The sequence below is a fragment of the Euprymna scolopes genome, chromosome 6 (genome assembly GCF_053919585.1).
Source record: "Euprymna scolopes isolate OS-2025 chromosome 6, ASM5391958v1, whole genome shotgun sequence".
Taxonomy (NCBI): Eukaryota; Metazoa; Mollusca; class Cephalopoda; order Sepiida; family Sepiolidae; genus Euprymna; species Euprymna scolopes.
The window spans coordinates 6286274-6308530 of NC_136487.1; the positions used below are offsets into that span (position 1 = coordinate 6286274).

At 33.1% G+C, this 22257-nt stretch overlaps 1 protein-coding gene across 6 annotated transcripts in view; it reads right to left on the minus strand.

Moving 5' to 3' along the window:
* LOC145277479 (SNF-related serine/threonine-protein kinase-like) overlaps positions 1-22257 on the minus strand; it is a 307515-nt gene that overhangs the window by 18499 nt on the left and 266759 nt on the right. For 3 of the 6 annotated variants that reach the window (XM_080128846.1, XM_080128845.1, XM_080128842.1), the window contains one exon: positions 6391-6426. The exons of the other annotated variants lie outside the window; for them this stretch is intronic. In XM_080128846.1, the coding sequence (XP_079984972.1) occupies positions 6391-6426 (36 nt within the window). The remainder of the gene's footprint in view (positions 1-6390; positions 6427-22257) is intronic. 6 annotated transcript variants of the gene reach the window in all.

A 22257-nucleotide genomic window follows, 5' to 3' on the forward strand; every position in this document is an offset into this window, starting at 1 on the left:
GACCCACTTCCAGTTGTCTGATCTAGCTGAAATTTTGCATGTGCAATGATTTATATCTCTACGGATTATGTGGCAAATTACAGCTCTGAACTAATTGTGGTTTCTGTTTTACAGGTGTTTGAACTGAGTCAGGTGTGAAATGGAGCTTGTTGAATGTCGAGCAGTGATCCGGTTTTTGTATTTGAAAGGACGCACACCACAGGAGACTTTTGATGAAATGAAAGAAACTTATGGTGATAATGCCCCATCATATGACCTTGTAAAACGCTGGCATCGTGAATTCAAACATGGCCAGAAGTCTGTGGAAACAGCTCCCAGACTTGGTCGCCCCTCCCCACCCACTTCTGCCATTGATGAGGCATCTGTCCGTCAAGTTGCGGCTGCCATTTTGGAAGATCGGCGCATTACTATTCGCCAAATAGCCCAAGATGTCAAGATTAGTACAGGGTCTGTAGAAACTATTAATCATGACCATTTGCATATGCATAAGGTGTCTGCCAGATGGATTCCCAGGTTGCTCACACCATTCCAGAAGCGAGAACGCGTTGAGTGCTCGAGGATGAATTTGGAGATGTGCCAAGAAGATGAGTCAAAGTTTTTCAAAAGACTGATTACACGGGATGAAACCTGGATCCATCACTATGATCCAGAGACCAAAGTCCAGTCAATGCAGTGGAAGCACTTGGATTCACCACCTCCAAAGAAGGCAAGGGTGCAGCCCTCCGTTGGCAAGGTCATGCTCACAGTCTTCTGGGACCAGGACGGAGTAGTGATGACAGATTTTCTAGCAAAGGGTACCACAATTACAGGAGCCTATTATGCTTCACTTTTAAGGAAATTAAAAGAAGCTATCAAAATCAAGAGGCGAGGCAAGATCAGCAAAGGTACCTTCCTCCTGCAGGACAATGCTCCGGTCCACAACTCGCATGTCACCAGATCAGAAGCACGGACGTGTGGTTATGAAATCCTCTCCCATCCTCCCTACTCTCCTGACCTTGCACCCTCTGACTTTCACCTCTTCCCAGCCATGAAGTTGTTTTTGAAGGGAAAGCGTTTCCCAGATGATGCAGACTTGATTTCTGAAGTCATATCATGGTTGTAGGACCAACCTGGGGTGTTCTACAAAAACGGTCTCCAGAGCTGCATCAAACGATGGGAGAAATGCATAACTCTGGGTGGTTCCTATGTAGAAAAAGACTAATAACTGTGCTAAGTTTCGTGTCCCTACTGCTATGGGAAGTGGGCCAGAGGCATTACTTATTGCACGCCCCTCGTATACTCAAGTCAAAATATTCACATTTACAGAGAAAATGACTAATTTATAAAACTGATGATCCTACAGGATCCAGGATGGAAAAGAAAATTATTATCAATTTAACAAAACCAAATATTAATCCATAACCTACCACATGAGTTTTCAGTCAAATACTGAAGATTTAAAGAACAAAACCGCAATCATCATACACAGAATACAAATTTAGTGTTCCATAGCAAATTCAATTATTTTAGAATTGTTGAAATAAATATCACACAGTCACAGGAAGTTAATCAAGTTTTTAGTTAAACTTTATTAGGATGAACAGAAGAAAAATTGAAAAGTTTTTGAACAGTACACAATTTAAAATTGCCTTTATATGCAGCTACACCATAAGTTACACACACACACATCCCATTTTTTAAGAGTTAATTTGAAATAACTGAAATATTAAATTCTAATAGAGAAGATTGCAACACATTAGCAAAACAATTTCAGCACAAATATCAATTCCTTTAGTTAAAAGCCGACATGTCTTTTTTTCATGCAATAGTGTTTTAAGGCAATTTATAAAAGGAGCAATTTGTATATTAAAGTTGTTTAATATACCTACTATTCCATAAAATTATATATATATATATATATATATATATATATATATATAACAAATAAAGTTTGAATTCATTTAAAGTAATATAATTTCTTACACTAATAGCAGCAGGCTTGAGGTAGAATGTCCGACTGTTACAATTAGTAGTGATTTCTGTCAGAGATTCAAATCTCTGTTGTACTTAATGTGTCTAACCACACTGATGAATCATGAAATGATGAAACAGTTTTCTGTGGATGATATGTGTGTGTGTGGTAACTCTTATCATGCATGCACATATGAAGGCTATTTTAAAAGACAAACTTGAACATGAAAAGCAAGTATAGTTACCGTTACCTTGTCAGCTGGCTTTACAGAAGTGCAAACAAATCTTAATATCATAAAATCAATGCAACTCATTCAATTTTATTGATTGGTTTGTAAGTATTAGCAATCTTTCTACATGAATAAACAAAATAGATGACTTTGGAGAGAATGGGGGTTAGTTATCTATCATTGCAAAATGAGTTCATTCTTTACTGGATGCTCTACGAATCTGACCTTGTGCCAAAGTTAGTTGAGACCAACAAATATCTGAAGAGATGTATTAAACCAGTCAAGTGAGAAAAGTGCTTCTGAGTTGCAATACACGGACTGAATAAGTCGGCAATTGTGAGCGAGAGAGAGTGAATGAGAGAAGGGGAGCAGCACTTGATGAACTTAGAGCAACACGAGTAGTAAAAGGATTGATTGAAAAAAAAAAAAAAAAAAAAAAAAAAATTGCGCTTAGCAAACAATCTCGCCATGCATGATATATGTGAGGGTGCCATGTTAGATGGAAAAAGAGACGACAAGGGTAAATGTGTGCAATTAATGATGAAGATAGAGATAGCATTGGAAGCAGTTGTACTTGAGAATAAACTTGCACAAGTTGAAAGACAAAGAGGAAAAAGTCTTCTTTTTTTTTTTTTTTTTTGCAGACGACAATATCAACTGTGAAGTCAGGTGAGAAATAGAGAAATCGTAGCAAAGATGAAGCCATGCTGTTTGGAAAGAAGATGATTGTCAAGTCGAAATAATCAATACCCCAGTGACCACAAATTTCAACATAAATATACCTCATTTCATATTTATTACTGTTATGGAGTAAGCTGATATACCCATTTTAGGAATAATGGACTTACCCATTACCAGAAACTATAAATATAGTTACATCTAATATGTTCTGCACTATTGGGCAAGCTCCAACCTCTGTCCCATCGCCCTAATGTCAAATCCGTGTCATTTTAACAAGTACTTTAATGGAATATGCTTGGATGAACTTCTACCACTCATGCCCCCTCGGCATACAGATTTCTGACTAACCTGATAAGCAACAAAATACCGTCCACAAACTGTTGAGGTCCATAGATGCTGGAAAGACTTCTACTCCAGTAGTTTCTTTCCTTGGGTTGCTAAAATTTGGAATTGCTTCCCTGTTTCTTGCTTTTCTGGTTGCACTAACCTACTGAAGTTTAAATGTAATGTGAACACACATCTCACTGCTAAACTCCCCTCAGCTGCCTGTTAGATACAATCCCAAATGGTAACCACTTATGTCCCAAGTGGCAATATGCCTTGTTTGGAATGAAACAGTAAAAATTAAATAAATAAATAAATAATCTATGTAGGTATTTGTGGCAGTTATGGCCCCAGAATAATGATGTGTACTTCTGTAACATACTTTTGCTAATACACTATTTGTTAACCATACCACTGTTTTTGTCTTCATTATTACAGGCCTGTAAAGCTATAATAACTATCTGTACGATTAAACATATATTATTGTATCATCCTACATCATATCTAATGGTAATCAGTGCTAGAAACTTATTCACACCTGAGAGTATCTAATATCTCTTCAAAGCCACTATTCACCTATGCATGGAGTATTGTTGACATCTGTTAGTGCATCTGCCACTAGTTTTTCACTCTTAGACAGGGTCCGAAAAAGTGTCTCCAACCTAATAAGTTGCACACTATCAAACTCCAACTCCCTATTGCTACAATGTTGCATCTTTTTGCCTGTTTTACGAGTATTTTAATGAAATGTGCTCTGACAAACTCTTAGCACTCATACCCCTTCGATATAACTACATCAGACTAACCTGACAAGCAGCAAAATTCCACCTCTTCCCTGTAGAGATCCATAGATGCTGGAAAGCCTTCTCGTTCTATTAAAATACTTATAAGACTAACTCACAACAATCATGCAATAATACGATGGATACGTTCCTCAATGCTTGCTGATAGAGCCCCTCTCAATGAACTGAGACTAAGATTTGACCTCAATTCAGTAGACAAGTCCCTATGCTGGAATAGATGGAGATGGTTTGGCCACATTTAATACATGGCAGTCAACAAGTGGCCAAGAACAATCATTAACTTTGTTGCTCGCAGAGCTTGTCCAAGAGGTCGACATAGGAAGAGTTGGCATGATACTATGAAATAGAACTTGAAACATGTTAAAAAAAGCATTAGCAATGGAATGAATCAAGTGGAGAGAAGCCATCCAACTAAGCCGACAACCCAAACATCCAACACTTGAACTTGGGAAACAAGTGACAATAAACCTGTAGTAGTAGTAGTTGCTGGGTTTTTATTTTATTAATTTTTTTTGCGCTTGTTCAGAATTTTCCCATATGAAAAAATAAAGAAAAATTTGTATGGTGTACATACCTGTGATGGAAAGAAAATATTGTACACCAAAATCACAAATTGATTAAATAGTTTTATTTTTAAATAAGATCATCAAATTTCATGGCTAAACTACAAGTGATGGTATCTTGAAAACAACCTGAAGAAACAAGGGCAATAACTCCAAGTTGAGATTGTAGAAATCTATTATTAACAAAGGGCATTTGAAAATCTCAAATTCACTAAAAATGCTTAAAGATGTTTGGTACAAAAGTAAAAATACAAATACAACAAATTCAAGTTAATGTGCATTAGTTTTTTTTTTTTTTAAACTGTTTGTACCATTAAAATTTACAATGTCCTTCGTTTTCTCAACATCATTAAGTGGACAAAGATTAGAGAGGCGACCGGTGTGCTGTCGGTAATTCAGTCTGGTAGGGTTAAAAAGCTTCTTTTGCAATGTCATGACGTCATAAGCACTCATGGCCACGTGGGCAAAAGCGTTTGCCAGTAACTTTTTTGCCTCCTTCCCTTCTTTCATCTTTGAGCCCAGCCACTGCAACTTTTTTTTTGGGGGGGGGGGGGGGGGTCACACGAGCACTGCCATTTTGATTGAAAGAAAAGTTGTTTTGATTTTTGGGGGGAAGAAGGAGAGTTTTTTTTTTTTTTTGAGGGGGGGTTCCTAGCACATGGGCAGCGCTAAGCACCCACCCGCTGGTACATAGTCACCAAACAGTGCTCAATATCTAGAGAATAGCTTCTTTTCTTTGTACCCCTTTTGCCAAAATATCTGGTAGGGAGGTTGTCACATACTTTTTTTTGAGGCAATTATATTTTTGTGTTTATATCCGTTTTTAAGTTGGATTATGTATCCTTTATTTTTTAAATTGTTCTGGGGGTATCAACATTACCCATGATGCAGTTGACATATAACAATGCAAAAATGCTTTATATCCTTAGTATAGCAGGTGTGTCATGTGAACCCAGACAATGCCGAGTATCCCTGCTAGTGAATTATAATTACAATCTATTATATAAATCTCAACTGTCTGTGTGTTTGTATGTCCGCTAAAGATGTTAGTCATCCGCATTGAACCCGCATGAACGCAGTATTATTAGAAAGAGCAATTGTCAATTATTTCATGTTGAAATGTTGTTTCATTTGAAGAGGGTCAGGTAAAAATGTTGATTTTGATGCTGTTTGTTAATTGAGTATATGCAAATGGTCGATTCATGGTTTTATTTTAAAAGATAAATTTGCAACGTCATAACATCTGTGTCGTTGTGGTTCAATTGATTATGTGCGTCACTTACGAACTGAACTGTTGCAAGTTCACGGCCACCACGCAGCATTTTTTTTTTTTGCTTTCAAAATTTTGTTTTCGGTTTCACTTCTGGCACAAAAGTCCTTTTCTTTTTTAATTGACTATTATAATATGGCAATGCTGGGCGCCCCTAAACCCCCCCCCCCACTAGTTCTTTATAAACAAAATGACAAAAGCTGAAGAATTAGATTTCTATTTTGGACTTCAATTTTAATCAAATTTGCATCTATTGCGTTAACAATAGCAAATAGATTCTTCCACGATGGTTGCATACTTAGACCCACCCCTTCTACCCCAACCCGTGTTGTTTTAGTCACTGGAGTAGAAAAAAAAAAGTGAAAAGAAAAAAAGCACAGGAAATGAAATGAAATGAAGCAGGAATGAGAAATAAGCTTTCCTCAAAGAATTGTTACATTGCACTGATAGTAAAAAGAAAAAAAATAGATACAGCAAAAGAGACGATGACCAGAAAAATATCTAGACCATATCAAAAAAAAAAAACACATATCCAGTTAGTTTAGCCAGTGGACGAATAATAAACTCACTGTCGGAATTGGCCCTGGATTCTATGCCACATGTTGCTGGGAAGAACAAAGAATAACACAGAAAATGTAAAATGTTGCTAGTAAGAAAATCATCGAAAATTCACAAGTCAAACAGAAATTGAAACGTAAGAATATAGAAATATTAAGACAATATCTACTTTTTTTTTTTTTTTTTTTTTCATCTTCCCTCCCCGCCATTTCTTGATTTTTATGAATGGAAATAAAGCCAGTCAATTGGTTAACATGGTGGAGGTGGACAGTTTCTTTTTAATAAACAAATTTGTTAGTAAAAAGAAAACTTTTTTTTTGCTTAAAATACCGCGTCTCATATTGTAAACAGAGTGTATGTATAATTTTGATAGCATTGATATTTGTTTTACAAAGACAAATATATCAAAATGGTAGGCAAATTTTAATTGTTTTTCATTGTAGGTTTTAGAAAGCATGGTGTCATTTTTATCACAATTGTTAACTATTTTAAAATGGATAATTAAATACGGGATCCAAATAGATTGAAAACCTAATTTACAACAGGCCCTAGTCAGCATCTGTTGCATGTTGATACAATTAAAGAGAGAAAAAATGCTGTTTTACTGGGGTTTTATAGCATTGAAGCATTCAAAAGTTTTTAATACATTTTCATAATATGATAGCCGGTAAAAAAAACAGCTAAGCAAGGAACTCCCTGACTCATTTACAACTGATGCAAATTGATAACCTTGAATTTTAATGGTGGCCTCATAATAGACCAATTGATAAAATCTGCAGAAACCCTATCATATTGAAAAGAATTATCTTTTTTTTTTTTTTTTAATTTTCCATGTTAAGCAATCACCGGGAAATCCCTTCCACACCTTTTTTTTTATACATTTAACATTTTGCCATTCAATTTTCTTTAAATCCAGAACAGCTTTCAAAACAAATTAACTCATTCTTTAAAATTGTTTTATTTCATAAGGAAGTGAACATCTTAAATATGCTGGTAGAATAAATGGGATTATTATATAAAAAAAAAAAAAAAAAAAAAAAAACACTATTTTGGCAGGATACTATGAATTCCATCTTTAAATAATTATGGGTGTTTCTTTTACTGTAGAACGGTGCAGTGCTTCTTTGATTTCAAAGAAGCATGGAAATGGAGAATTTCCATATAGAACTGCTGTAAAATCTCAGAATCTTTTGTTAAAAGAAGTCAGTTAATTCTATGGAGGGAGTTAGTTCTATTAATTCTTATTTAATAGATGAAATAAATAGTCTGATTGTAGTCAAGGGTGACCCAAAAGCTCATTTTTATTTGATTTTTACACAGAGATTGCTGGATTTCTTAACTGATCCCTACTTATAATGCTCAGTGTTCTAGCATGGAGATATTAAGAATTATTTTTGGAGTTTCAATTATGGCTCAATCACAGATTGAACTTTGGTTTTCTGTTAATGAATGCTAAGCATCATACCAATTTTTTTTTTTTCTAACGATAACTTTACTTTTTAATATAATTCTTTTCTATGTGAGGTAATAAGGACTTTTTAAATATTAGTTATATCTCCCCCGGTTACCCCAGCATTGCTTTTGGCAATTGTGAATTTCTCCTTGCCATTAGACTTGAGCAATGTTAGGTCTGGATAAGTGTAGATGGAAATTGTGTGATCATTTCTCCACTATAAACTTATCATACATGCACTTTTTCAGAAGTACTTAACCCTAACCCTCTCTTGGGGAAGAAGAACACCAACATTAAGTAAACGACAATATAGTTTTATCTGGAGATGGACAGAATTTAAATAAAAAAAAGACTAATATGCTTTAAAGAGATTCTCTTGATTTACTCCAAGATTAAATTCATTGAAAACATTTCTAATCAATAACTGTTTGAAGACAATCTATACATTCTTACACATTTTCATTTATGATGTAACAACACATACAGATTTACTAATAATAGTAAAATAAAAAAGTTTTTAGTCAGTTGTGTTAATAAAGTTAAAGAAATTAGTAGCTACAATGAAAGAAGAAACAATGATTTCAAAATGGTTTGCAAGACAAACGAAAAAGTAGTCTGCTCATGAAAATAGACAATGATAACAATAATGAAAACATCATTAAACAAAATAAGTCAGGATAATTTGGAAAGAAAACAAACAGGAAATACATGGGAAATTAACAACTAAACAGTTTTTCAATTATCCGTGTTCATATATATATATATATATATATATATATATGATCTTCTTGAAATCCAATATAGCGATGTAAGAAATTTTCCCATATGTTTTGATTCAATTTAGGGAGGAGGAGTATAAACACACTAAAATAAGTGGTCTTTGAAATTCATGTTTTTGTAGACTTTACATATCTGTATCTTTTTTCTTTTCCAAATTCTTTTTCATTCCACATAACTTTTTCAACATATGCATTTGTCTCTGATAAATGATTTAATGGTCTTTTGCTGTTCAACAAAACACATGGATAAAACGAAACATGTATATGATTTACTTCATTAAAAAGGAAAAAAGAAAAAAAGAGATGCATAAAAACTTCTGAGTGAAAATTAAATACATCTTCTGGTCTCGGAATGGTAACTAATGGGATATATATATATATTCCCCACAAAGTCACTGACTCGAGTTATGAATCCAGAGTTGAGATGTGCCCTACCAAAGAGCTCACAGTAGGAGAGTTAAAGTCACAGTCTGTGATTATCTTGGTTTGTGTGAACTGCAATATTATGTTAGATCATGAATAAACAACACACACATAGCAAACAACCTGTAAAGAAAGAATTGTTAGTTGATAGGAATATTAACAGATTTCAATGAGAACAAATATATATTGTTACAAATAAAAATTATATTTATGCTTTTATTCTTAGTTTGTAATTTAAATACAAAACATTTCAAATTTTAAGTTTCAATAAAAAAAATGTATAAAAATAAAATATTCACAGATCACATTCTTGCCTACTTACTAAATGACATTAATAAATTTAATCTGAATGAAGTCCATACAATTGTTACACATGACAGACCTATTCAGATTTACATCCAGTATTAACAAAAATCAAATCAACCAAATCTGCTATTTTTATTGCCTGAATTTCATGCTGCATAAAGGTTAAAAAAAAAAAAAGTTTCATACATTTTTATAACGAACAAACATTTGATTCATGACAAAGTTTCTCCTTTTATTATGATAAAATGTGCAAATAACCATTTTCTGCTACTTTATACACTCATGTAATGAATTTGTAAGAATAATTTTTAATCTCAAAAACAAGATGTCATTCAGTACAACAAAAAATTGAAACTGTATACTTAAGTTTCTAGGCTTAACATTGCCTTAACTTTGATCCAAAGTTTCCCCATATAGTCTATACATAAACAAAATTAGTTAACATTTGTTTATTGAATTATGTAAGTAATTTATATATTATCAATGTTATTGTGTGTCAATGGAAAGGTTTCTGTCTGTTTTAAAATATCTAAGTAAACATTGTTGGCTCATCAAAGTTCTAGACCACATTGTTTATTGGACTGCTGATATTCTATTTTGAAACTATAAAAAGTGTTTTTGTTTTTCTTGTATCATTGGGTGTTGTTGAAATATTTTTGTAGGCAAAAGTTACATTCTGCTGGTGATAAATGCAATTTGATATTCTATGGAAGTGTTACATAACTTTGATTGTTGATCCTGTTAATATAGAAAATATACAAAGCATTCTACCCTTTCAACACCCACCATTACAATATCGCATTTCGTTTAAAACAAAAAAAAAATTCTTAGTTGCTTACTTAGTATTACTTACAGAAACCCCACAACTTTGTCCTTTAGTCCTCACATTCCATGTGATGTTTCTGACAAAGGGGGAAAAATTACTGCTTCTAGGTTAGAATCTATCTATATAAGACATATGGTTGGCTCGTTTTGGATTTTGGAAGTGGTATTTTTTAGTTTCTTAAATCAAGTGGCTTTATGTCTTGTCTAGAGCGATTTAAAAAAATTGAAGCCAAAAAAAAAAGAAAAGTGATAATCTAACTTTTTTTTATTCCAGATAGAATAAAACTTCTAACAAGAATATAAATGAGTATACTTCTATGAAAATACTACTTCAACTTGTGACAAATCAAAGAACATAACTTTCTTAAATAACTGCAAATCTGCTGAGTCATTGGGAGGTGGTGTGGTCAAGTGATCAACAACTCAGACTGAATGTTCCAAGTTCGAATACAGTTTGTTCCAAAAAGTCACTTAGGATGTTGGTAATCTTCATGTGGTCCCTTCCAATAAGTACCTGATACCTTTCTAGAAAGAATTTTAACTAGAATGCTAATGGGGAAACCAAGGCTTACAATAGAATCTTCAAATTCATACGATATGATGATGATGGTGTCGAGTCAATCAAAATTTTAAGCATGTATTCAAGGTTATTTTTTTACAATTTTTCATAATCTTTTTTTTCTTTGATACAACAAAGTTCATAAAGTTTGACCGTATAGTTTTTTGTTTTTTATTTTTTAAATATTAATATAAAGGGTTTCGTTCAAAATTCTGTGCAGAGTTTAGAGTCTGACAAAAAAAATTCTAGAGTTCGACACGATACACCTAAAAAACGTTCAACTTTAGATTGACTGAAAAGTTTTAATAACAAGCACCATGAAAGCAATCGTCCAAAATGATCCAAATGAATATTTATTGAAATAAGACTTAAGCATGACAAACCAACAACAAAAGAACTAAAAAATATGAGGACACATCAAAAAAAGTGTTCTTTTTATGTCTCTTCTTCAAAGTAAGAACGCTTTTGTCTATTATGCGCGTGTGGATGTCGATTGAAACAAAAGTCAAAAGATCATAAATAGATGCGTTTATAAATGCGTTATGTTTTACTTAGAGAATACGCTTGGTATTACAAGTTGATGTGATATTATCGACGTTCATCCCCTCCCCCCAAAATGTTAGGAAGTAATATATATATATATATATATATATAATAGATAGAGAGGGGGGGGGGGAGAAAGAGAGAGGTTTATCAGCAGAACAATGGTGAGGAAGTTGTTTGCCAAGGTACACAAAATTATCTAAAATAGGATTGTTAATCAAAGCGGATAAAAGGCCAGATATATTTAGAGTTAGTTTCCAAACACTTTTAGGTATGGTGACAGTTGACGGCAGGTTGCAGCTTAGACCACATCGAGAGGAGCTCACATCAACTGATGAACATAGCCTCGACAGAATGAAGATGTGGACCGAGTGTGTAGAGGATCACGCGCGCGCGCACACACACACACAGTGCAACTGATATTTGCAGAATTTGTCAGAGTCTGCATTTTTGTATTTTATTTTTTATATACTTGTGAATCTGTGCATGAGCCCCCCCCCCCTCCTTCACAGTTGCTAATGTGAGAGATGACAAAGGAGAAAAAGACGATGGAAACGGAATTTGAGTGAGCAATTTTGTCAAGTGAGGAACGATGTGGTTTTATAACATGGATATGTTTTGCCAACTGCAACTGAGTCATCAGTTATGATTGACGAATGATGAGCTTAGAGGTTACTTATAACCTTGCATGAGTGTTGTTATTTGATTGGTTGGTTGAGTCAAGGGACAAGTGAAGTTTGAATAGAGAATGAGGTGAAGGAATCAAGCTAGAATCAATTCTCAGTTAAGTAAATAGAATATTCATATATTTAACATGAATAGAATAGAAATGGAGTTTGAATCCAGTTCATCGGTCTTCAAGAATATATTTCATCATGACGAAAGAATCAACAGAGAATATTTTCAACCTTTATGATATTTGATAGTACTTTGGAGAAAATGGAAAAATTCTTATAACAAGACCTCTGGTAAAGAACATCATACGTCCAAAGGAAAGAGTCAACAATTGAAGAACTTTGATCCTGGAACATGACAAACAAGAAATGTTTCTGAATTTTGGACATAAGAATTAATTATTCATATTATTTATATATATATATATATATATATATATATATATATATATGAATGTAGTAATGATCTATAGTGATAAATAGTAAACTTGTACATCTTAAAAAACAAAAATAAGATTAAGGTGTCTAAGATTCATACTGGGATTGTATGCAAGGACCCATGGCGTAATGGCGAAAATACTTGGTAAAACTCAGCTGTAAATCCCACTCTTTTGGAGGTGACATTCAAAATTGCTAATTAACACATCCGTCCAGTCATGGCTGATGGAACGAGAATATGCCCACGGATTAAATAAAGGATTCCCTTTGGCATTCCATGCAGATTCACTCAGTTTGAGAGAATGATTCCAGAGTTTGACAAGATACAACTAAAGACGGTCGGAGGTTACATTGACCAAAATGTTAAAATAACACTAAAGATGAGAACAACAGTCTGAAGAAATATGAAATCAAGAAACGGAAAACAAATCTGCCTTTTCCAAACAATCTTAATAGTAGTTTTTGATAGCATGCAAAAAAAAAATTCCTATCACAACATCTCTGGTAAACGGCCTGATACGTTGCTGCAGACAAAAAACTAAGGAATAGAGAAAAGGAGCATAGAGGGTCAAGGAAAGAATTGAAAAACAAAAATGTAGCTGAAAAGGAGGAAATCAATCCTGTTACCATGCCAACAATTAGGTAAAAAATATCTGGCTAGGAGATAGCGAGAGGAGCTCAAAGGATTGAATGAATAACGGGAACACAGGTACAAAACACGCAGCAAAAAAAAAAAAAAAAGTGGGGGGAAAAGGAAAAGACAATGAAAATCTAAACAATATATGAGTTTGGTATTGAACATATAAAAAACATTGTATCGGTTTTCTTTTCATAGAACATATTTAAATGTTGATGCACGGCAGAGCAAACGCTATAATTGCAGACAAAAATGAGCAGACTGGAAGCAATAAAACCAAAGAGGAGGCATGACATCATGGATAGTCAAGCAAAGACGAAAACAAAAATGGAAATTAAATTAATAAAGTAACAAAAAAAAAAAAAAAAAAATTTTTACACCAGAGATGGGACGATTTCAATATTTTTCCCTGATCTGATATAATTACCAATTCTATTCTAAATCCCCAATTCCAATTCAAAAGTGTGTAAAAATTTAAAGAGGGGGGGCAGAAAATCCTTATCTACTTTTAAATGTAGGTATAATTTTCTTTTTAATTTGACAAACATCTTAATCTTTTCACTTTATGCATTTTATCCAAGATTTTCATTTTTATTTTTCACTTGTGCCATTTTTTTCCCTACTTATTTCCGCGATGCCATTTTAAATCTAATATCGTTTTTATGATGTATGAATTTTAGTTTTATTGGTAGTTTAAAATCTATAAATATAAATCTTTTTATCATGAGCATCAAGCAATGAAAAATTATATTCTAAACAAATGAAAAAGAATCATTTTCTTTAACTGGAAATTAAAACAAAAACATACATTTTTCTTGGATGATTTCAAACAGAACAACAGAAAATATATTGATTGAGATGGTCTCAATATATTACTGGTGAACATCCGTAGTCAAAAATGATAGAAAAAAAATATTCTTCACCAGTGTTCACACTACTACTCATATAGAATTATTTCAGCCATTTAATTCTTTACATTAATCATCATTTCTGATAACTTGACTTTTTAGAGTGAAAAAATTCATTCTAAATTCATTTCAGAAAGCAGGGGTGTTGTTCGACTTGCTGTTTATTTTCTTGCAACCTGAAAGTTTATTTTGGTAACAAGAAAAAGATGGTAGCTTTTATGCGACATGATGGGCAGATATTTATTGATATAAAATGAATAAAAATTATGCAATACTTATAAGGATTACTTGATATTACTCGGGTTTTGGATTAGAAAATAGAAGAGTTAAAAATGTGTGTCTACTGCAAAAAATTTGATAACTGCTAGAAATAAAAAGATAAAGTCATCAAAAGCTGACTGACTGTTTGACCTAGTTTTTTTTAAACATTTTGCCAGTAAGAATAGTTGTCTTGTTTTTTTCTTGTTTCTTATGCACTAATGTGGTCCATATTGATTCCAAGTAAACAACTATTGGAGTAATTTTCTTTTACCAGAAGCTTCTCAGGGCCAAACTCAATCATAATATGTAAGATTTGTTAGGGTATTTTTGGTAATTAAGAGTTTTAGATGGACACACAAAAAAAAAGAAAAAAAAGAAAACAGATCATAGCCATCAGACTGACCAATAAAAGACAATCAGGCCAACCACAAAAATATTTAATCAAATATATAAGGAAAAAAAATTTATAAAGTTTTAAGCACATGGAAACATATGGAAAGAAGAGAGCCAAGCATCATTCATATTACAAGTGATGAAGATGAAAATGATGGCGAGAAGAGGAGAGGGGAGACAGAAGATAAATGTAAAGCAAAGTGATGAATGAGAAATTGGAAACTTCAATATATTTGAATTAAAATTCGGTTGAAAATGGCTTAAATTGTTCGTTTTGATTATTAAAATGTTTAATTTTTGACAGTGTAACTGGAAAGACTATTTTTTGATATGATGTCATTTGCTCTAAAAATAATGTTTTGCAGACATTATATATATCTATATCTATCTATCTATATATATCTGCTTTCACTCAAAATGCAAAGAGCCTTTCACTGAATATGAGCACATTATTTCAAGACAGTAATCTTAAGATATAGTTGAAAACCAGAGTTGTGGAGTCAGTAGTACAAATGCTAGCACTAGACTCTGGTAATATTTAAAAAGTTTGATCAAAGAAATATCCTTCCATTAGTAATAATTTATATAAACTTTATTATCTGGATCGTTTTTATTTTAAAAAGCTTGGACATCTTATTTTTCTAAGCTTGTCCTTTGGAAGACAAAAGTTCTTATTTTTTGGGGGTATATTTAATGGCTTACATAATAAAACTTGATAGTAGATGCAGTTACATAGAATGCTTTATTTAGACACAATTTGAAAGCCAACTTTTTTTTTTTAACAGAAGAAGAAAGTTGAAAGCATTATTTAAATTACCAAGTATGATTTCTATCAAATAAGCAAAAAGAAAAATATAAACTTTTGAAAAGAAAAACGAAAACATTAGAAAATAAGGAAGTTTTATGAAAAGAAGAAACCAAGAATTATTGAATTCCGTAACCAAACCATGAGAACAGAATCAGTGAATTGGAATAAAAATAACAAAACGAACAGAAGAGAATAAAATTAAACTGGAAATATAGAAGGGGTGGGGGCAGGGTTGAATGATTTAACAAAAAGAGAGACTCACAAGAATGACAAGCTGAAAATCAACAAGCAGGGCTATGTGCGGGGTAACACTCACAAACAGGACAATCCACTCCACAAGGTGTAAAATACTTCAAGCTCTCTGTACACTATCATCTTCAGGAATTTCGCCGTTAAAGCTTCCGTGTTTTTTTAGACGGCCTTTCGTTTTCCATGCTGGATTCCTAAAAAAATTTACAGAAAATTTGGACGTTCAAGCATTTTTCGGATCTCGTTTTTTATATATATGCTGATGAAGAAACACATGTGTCATAGATGCTTTATGTGTATTCAAAATTGGGGGGGGGGATGATCATGATGAATGGCATAAAGACATGCACATCTGTGCAGGGATTCAGAAAATTCTGAATTTAATAAGATGGAAAAACAGAGGCTAATTCTTAAGCAACTCAAAGATGCATGAAGAACCAGAAAACAATTATGAACACAAGTTCTTTGAATAAGTTTCCAATGTTTTCCTTCTTAATTGCATATGAGGAACACCTTGGTAAATAGTTATGGCCCAATGATGAGGAGCCCCATCTCCCCCACATTTGGGAGCCTCATACCTGACTTCCCCTGTACTCAAATGGAGACAAGTATACTTTAACATGTGTTATGAAAAACATTGCAGAAACTGCGATCTCTTTATAAAATCGAGTGTTCGGAAGTTATCTACAGGTTAAAGGCAGTAAACTCTGAACTCGTCACCAAAGTTTTGAAATGACAATATCTTGGTTTCTTTGCTTTTATATCTCTCTCCCTATCTCACGCTTTCATTTTTCATTACGAAAAAAAAGATAATCAGTTGTAGCGTGTACACCACACGAATCTGACCACAAAAGTTGAAACTTGGAGATTGTCGCAGATGATTGCAAAATGCTTTTTTTTTTATATATATATGGTAGTCATCACTTATCAAGGTCCGGAAGCCACTTGGGGATAAGGGTTATTGCGTGTACAGTAATCGATGGGATAATATCGTAGTAATCCTTAGTATTGGAGATTTGATAAAGTGTCTTACTTAAGTGGGTGGTTTATCAGGAATTTGTTTATGTTGGATTTGAAGACATCCAAGTTGTAGTCAGGTGGGAAATAGGCAAACAGAACAGAGTTCCACAGGCGTGCACTTCTAAGAAAGATGCTTTGTTCATGGAATCTACGTTTGGATTTAGGCAGATAAAGAGTGGGGAAAATTATTGACAGTGGTTTCAGCTAGACGGGTGTTTTTCACAAACTATTGGCGAGGGGAGACCAGACATTGAAGCTCAAACAAGCACTTGCCATGTAAATAACGATAAAACAAAGACAGGCTCGCAATGTCTCTTCTGTGAGAGAGAGGTTGCAAGGAAGAGAAAAGGGCATCCCCCACTAAGCCACAAAGTCTATTTTGTACTCTGTCAAGGCTGGATAGGCTGTTTTTAACAGCTCCTGCCCAGATATGGCAGCAGTACTCCATCCTGGGATGTACTTTTTGGATGCCATTTGTGGTGCCAACTCTGAAGTTCCTATAAAATGCCCATTAACTGCTAAAATAAATAAAATTTCATTTTTATAAAAAAGATGTCTTGTTTGTTGGTTCCATAAAACAGCATTCAATTTCAACACAGCAGTCCTGCTAGTATTGACACTGACAGAACGTAAAGAGAAGACCTGCAAGCAGACGTAGCTGATGACATATCAACACCTTGATCTAAAGAAGATATGTCTATCAGTTATTCCCCAGGGAGCTGGTAGCCGTACCCAACATCTAACAGCTGTTTCAGAAACGTTTCCGCAACACAGACAAGTAAATTTCCCTGGAAGCAATACTAACACAAACCTCATTAGTAAATAAATCTATGTTTTGACAGTTACAATCATTGCATCTGTGGATAGGTTACGTCAATTTTAGAGAAAATGAACTTATAGTACCTTTAGCGAGTGAAAAAACTGCAAGTTAATAGAGGACTAAGGTCCATATCATGAAATCACTCAAGAGTTTCCATCATGTAATTCACTAATGAGAACCTGCTATACAAATCAATAAGTGGAGGGGGGAAATATGAACAATAATTTACTTGCAGTAAATCTGATGGGGTTTGAACTGGGATTGATAATTCCATAGAGAACATCTTCAAATATTAATCCATTCACTAAAATTATTTTAACTAGTCAAATTGCATCATATCAATAAGCTTTTTCTTGTTTAGTAATAAGTGTTATGCAGGCAACATTATATCAAAGATATGTGGATAATCAAAAAAGACCATTTAATTTGTCCATATTTTTTTTTTTTTTTTAAATGGAAAATCGCTTCAAATGGAGTCACTAAGGAGCTAAAAAAAAAAAAAACTACTACTCTATGGTCCAGAACCAATAAGTGTGATATGAATAGATTACAACCTAGAAAACAGCATTTCTTTCCCCTTTTTCAGAAAAATTACTCATGGAATGTGAGAACTAAAAGACAAAATTAAAGTGAGTTTTGAGGCTGCAAAAGTAAACCTATGATCCAAAAGAGGAATTTCTCAATTAACATTTAAGTAGATTTAATCGATTCAATATGACTTGAATTCAACTTGCCAATTCTGCTATCCGCATCAATTTTCATTATACACACCATGCCACCTTTCTATTTTGACAAACATTTTCCATCATAACAGTTCTGCAAAATGATTGAATTTTTTTTTATATGAACAAAAAGATATTTGGAAGATGAAAATATACTGAAGATAGTCATTGAAAAGAAAGCACTTATTTGCAAAATATTGCAAAAATGAAGACTGACAAAGAATAGGAAGAAAAAAGATAAATATAACAATTATGTAAAGATGTTTTGTTTTTATTCTGATACTTTTTTTTGTCTAATAGTTAAAATCTAAATAATCAGTGTGAAATATGGATGAATGGATTTATGAACATATGAATCTTAATTTAAACTCAGTAAACATTGTGATATACATGATTTTACAAGATAAAGCAAGTAAATCAATGAGTAATTATTATGATAATAAAGAGGAGATTACTTGACATGCAACCATTTCATCCTACACAAAATTAGAGAAAAAAATCATTGAATAATAATAATAATGAAATGGAAGAAAGAGGCGGGGAACAGGGATTGAAAAAAAAAAGTTTGGAGATGGTGAGAAAATGATTTGGGATTTGTATTAATTTATAAAATTGTAAAAATAGAAATGAAATGGGAGAAAGGATCCAAAACAGTGTACATTTTCTCCTGGTGACCCAACATTATCTAGAGGCCGAAATGAAATATCCTACGAGTAAAAACAGCTGATAAATATGATTATATACAAGTCTACAAGTGAAATAACCAAAAAGAAGAAGACCCTGGAAATGTCCACATTATCCGACATCAACCAGAAGACCAAATGAAATACTTCGTAAGTGAAAATAGCTGATAGACATGATTAAATACAGACTTACAAGGTAAGCCGGTTCTTTCAAAACATATCTTCTGTTGTTTGTATGCACCCTTGCGAGTTTATGCTACTGTTTCGGTAGCAAATTTAATTTCACACTAGGATACTGAATAATTTCAGAAACCAGAAATAAAAATTCAAACATTCAGAAACAAACAAGGCATGAGTTGTCTCTCTCTCTCTCTCTCTCTCTCTCTCTCTCTCTCTCTCTCTCTCTCTCTCTCTCAACACTAATACTTGAGTAATATAGACATGAATCACAACTTTTGATTGATTTTGAATAAAAACTAAAGTATGAATTCCTTGAGATTTGCAATTTCGTATTGTATTTTATTGTATTTAGTGATAATTTGGAGATCCTTTTCATCGGAGAGAAACTACAGCCGAATTGAATGATGCAAACAAGATATGGACCAATGAATAATAGCATCCATCACACAATGTTTAGCAAAAAAAAAAAAAAAAGTCGACTGTGGTGATTTGCTGTAGTTGACAGAATAAATGCTGAAACTTTTCAGAAAAGAATCATTTGTTATCATCAGGAACCCTTAAATAATTGGAAATACTAAATTGAAATACTTTGTATTATATTTTTAACAAATCATTTTATTCGCAAGCAGATTTCAATCATCAGTGTGTGTAATACTCAAAATACAATTAACAATCACTTGGGTTTCATCGGACTACTATTCTCATCATGAGTTTGATTTTAATGTTTTGGTTGATATAACCTCTGATCTTCTTTAGGTGTATCTTGTAGAACTCAGGAATGAGTTTGTTGTATTTAGGAATTTGGACGGAATTTCAAATGGAACCTTTTATTTACTTCAAGAGAGTAGCATGCTCTTGTTCCATCAGTTGTATTTTTCGGACGGCCACACTGAGGATTAGATCTTCAACCTTCAGGAGAATATCACTTTTTACAATTCATTTTTCCAAGTACTCTAAAAACCGCGCCACGGGTCATTGCGAGTTCAAGATACACCTGAAGATGGTCGGAAGTTAAATCGACCGAAATGTTGTGCAAATAACACTCAAGATGAGAACAGTAGTCCGATGAATCCAAATAATACGAATAATCAATTCTCATCTCAAAAATTCAGAAACGTCAAATTACTTGGGAATTCTGTTATAGCTGATACAAGAGCATGGATTAAGTAAAGGGTACCATTTAAATGCTGTGTAGATTCTCGATTTTGACAAGATACACCTGAAGAAAGTCAGAAGTTACATCAATTGAAACGTAAAAATAACACTCAAATACTCAAGTTGAGAACAGTGGTCTGAACACTCCAAATAATATGAAATTTAAAATTGCGTATAATTACAAATATACTAAAAAAAAAAAAAGGGAGGGCAGGTATTAAAAGCTATGTTCATGGTTTAATGCTATTTTACAGGAAACTTGATTTTTCTTGTTTCATTTCATTTGAATCAAAGTTCTCAAAAATCAAGTGTTAGCCCCCCCCCCCCCTTCCCTGGGGCTAACACTTGATTTTTATATGAGATGCATAGATATTCAAATATTCCACCGCAGTTCTTTTGCGTCTCAAACGTTGATTTAATAAAAAAGTTAGAAATATTATTTTTCCTCTCACTTATTGACCAGTTAATTACGTTATATCTTTCTTTTGGTATCTTTGTCATACTGGATTCCAAGACAAGAATTCATCTAATCTGGTGGAGTATCCAGCTTAGTACTGTTACTATAGACAACATCATTTTGAGGTGGTGCACGAATCCTTGTATAAGTCAGTATAGGATAGCTATACAAACGGGACTTATTTGGACTGTGAATACCATTTTGTTTTGAATATTTAGTTTGGGTTTAATGGCAGGGAAAAGTATCCTTATGCCAGGTTGTCCTGATAAACCCCCGTACAAGAGACCTTAGACACTAAAAGCTAGTCTCTAGTAGGTATTCAAGTTCTCTCCTGTTTTCTAGAATAAAAGTTACAATTTTCAAAGATGGCGTCTGATAAGAAATGTCAGACATAAGCTGATCTATCAATAATGGAATTAAAAAATATTGCTTGATTTTGGATTAACGTCATTTCTTTTGGATTGATAGAATTTGAAATCATAATAAAACGAATATCGTTTTTGTTTTGTATTATTTATGAGCAAGAAATAAGACAAGATTACTTTGCCTTTCATGAAAGCCAAGAAAATTGCTATGAAACCGATGAGTAAAGGTCAATAGTAATGACATATAGGAGGTCATAATCAGATGTTCCAACAAATCTAATAAATATACACACTGTAAGAGTAAAAATTAAAAGAAAGTGGGGGTGCCCAACTCCTCTATATATAATAAAAATATAATAAACGGCCAATAAGATTTTTTTAAAAAGGAAGGGGAGGGGGAAGAAGTTCGATTTTTTTTTTTGTTCAATACAATAACCGGTAAAAATGAGAAGAAATTGATTTTGCAGACAGATAATTTGTCTGGAAATAAAAAAAAATCCCGGTTTTTATTGCACTTGGCAGCAAACTGCTTGATGGTAAGGAAGAGGGTACAAATAAATGCCAGACAAAAATGGCGGCCAAGATATTCAGAAAGAAAGCCATTTATGCGTGATGATTGTGCTATTGAATCTAAGATAGGAAACTTCATTTCTTATTGACCTAACACAAGGTCATGAAGTCTCGAAAAGTGTTCCTAATAAACGCCATCTTTACTTTATCACTACGTTCTTGTTTTTTGTCTGATAACACAAAACAGTGTATATTGAATATTCTAATCATAGTTTGATAATAAGATGTCTACAAAATATTAAGTCACTCAATACAAGGTGGAAGAGAACAGTAGATGTATAATTAGAGGTCAAGGTAAATACACACATCTGATGACTTGAAACAAAGGACATGTCTGTTGGGTTAATTAATAGCCTTTATCAAGTTAATTATGAAGTAAATAAAGAAAACATACATTTCCTTCCTTAAATGACTTCATACTGGAAGTTATATTGAAGATGACAAAGAAAACAAATAAATTAATGTAACTTTTTTTTTTTTTACACACAGACGCAGAAAGACACGTCTGTTTATTTTACATGTTTACAACATGAAGAGAAAGATGTCACATACGTGCCTTTATAAATACACAATCAATTAAAGGGAAACTAAACTAAAAACACGCCATAACTTAAAGGGAGGCAACTCCAGGTTATCCAAGTCCTTACATT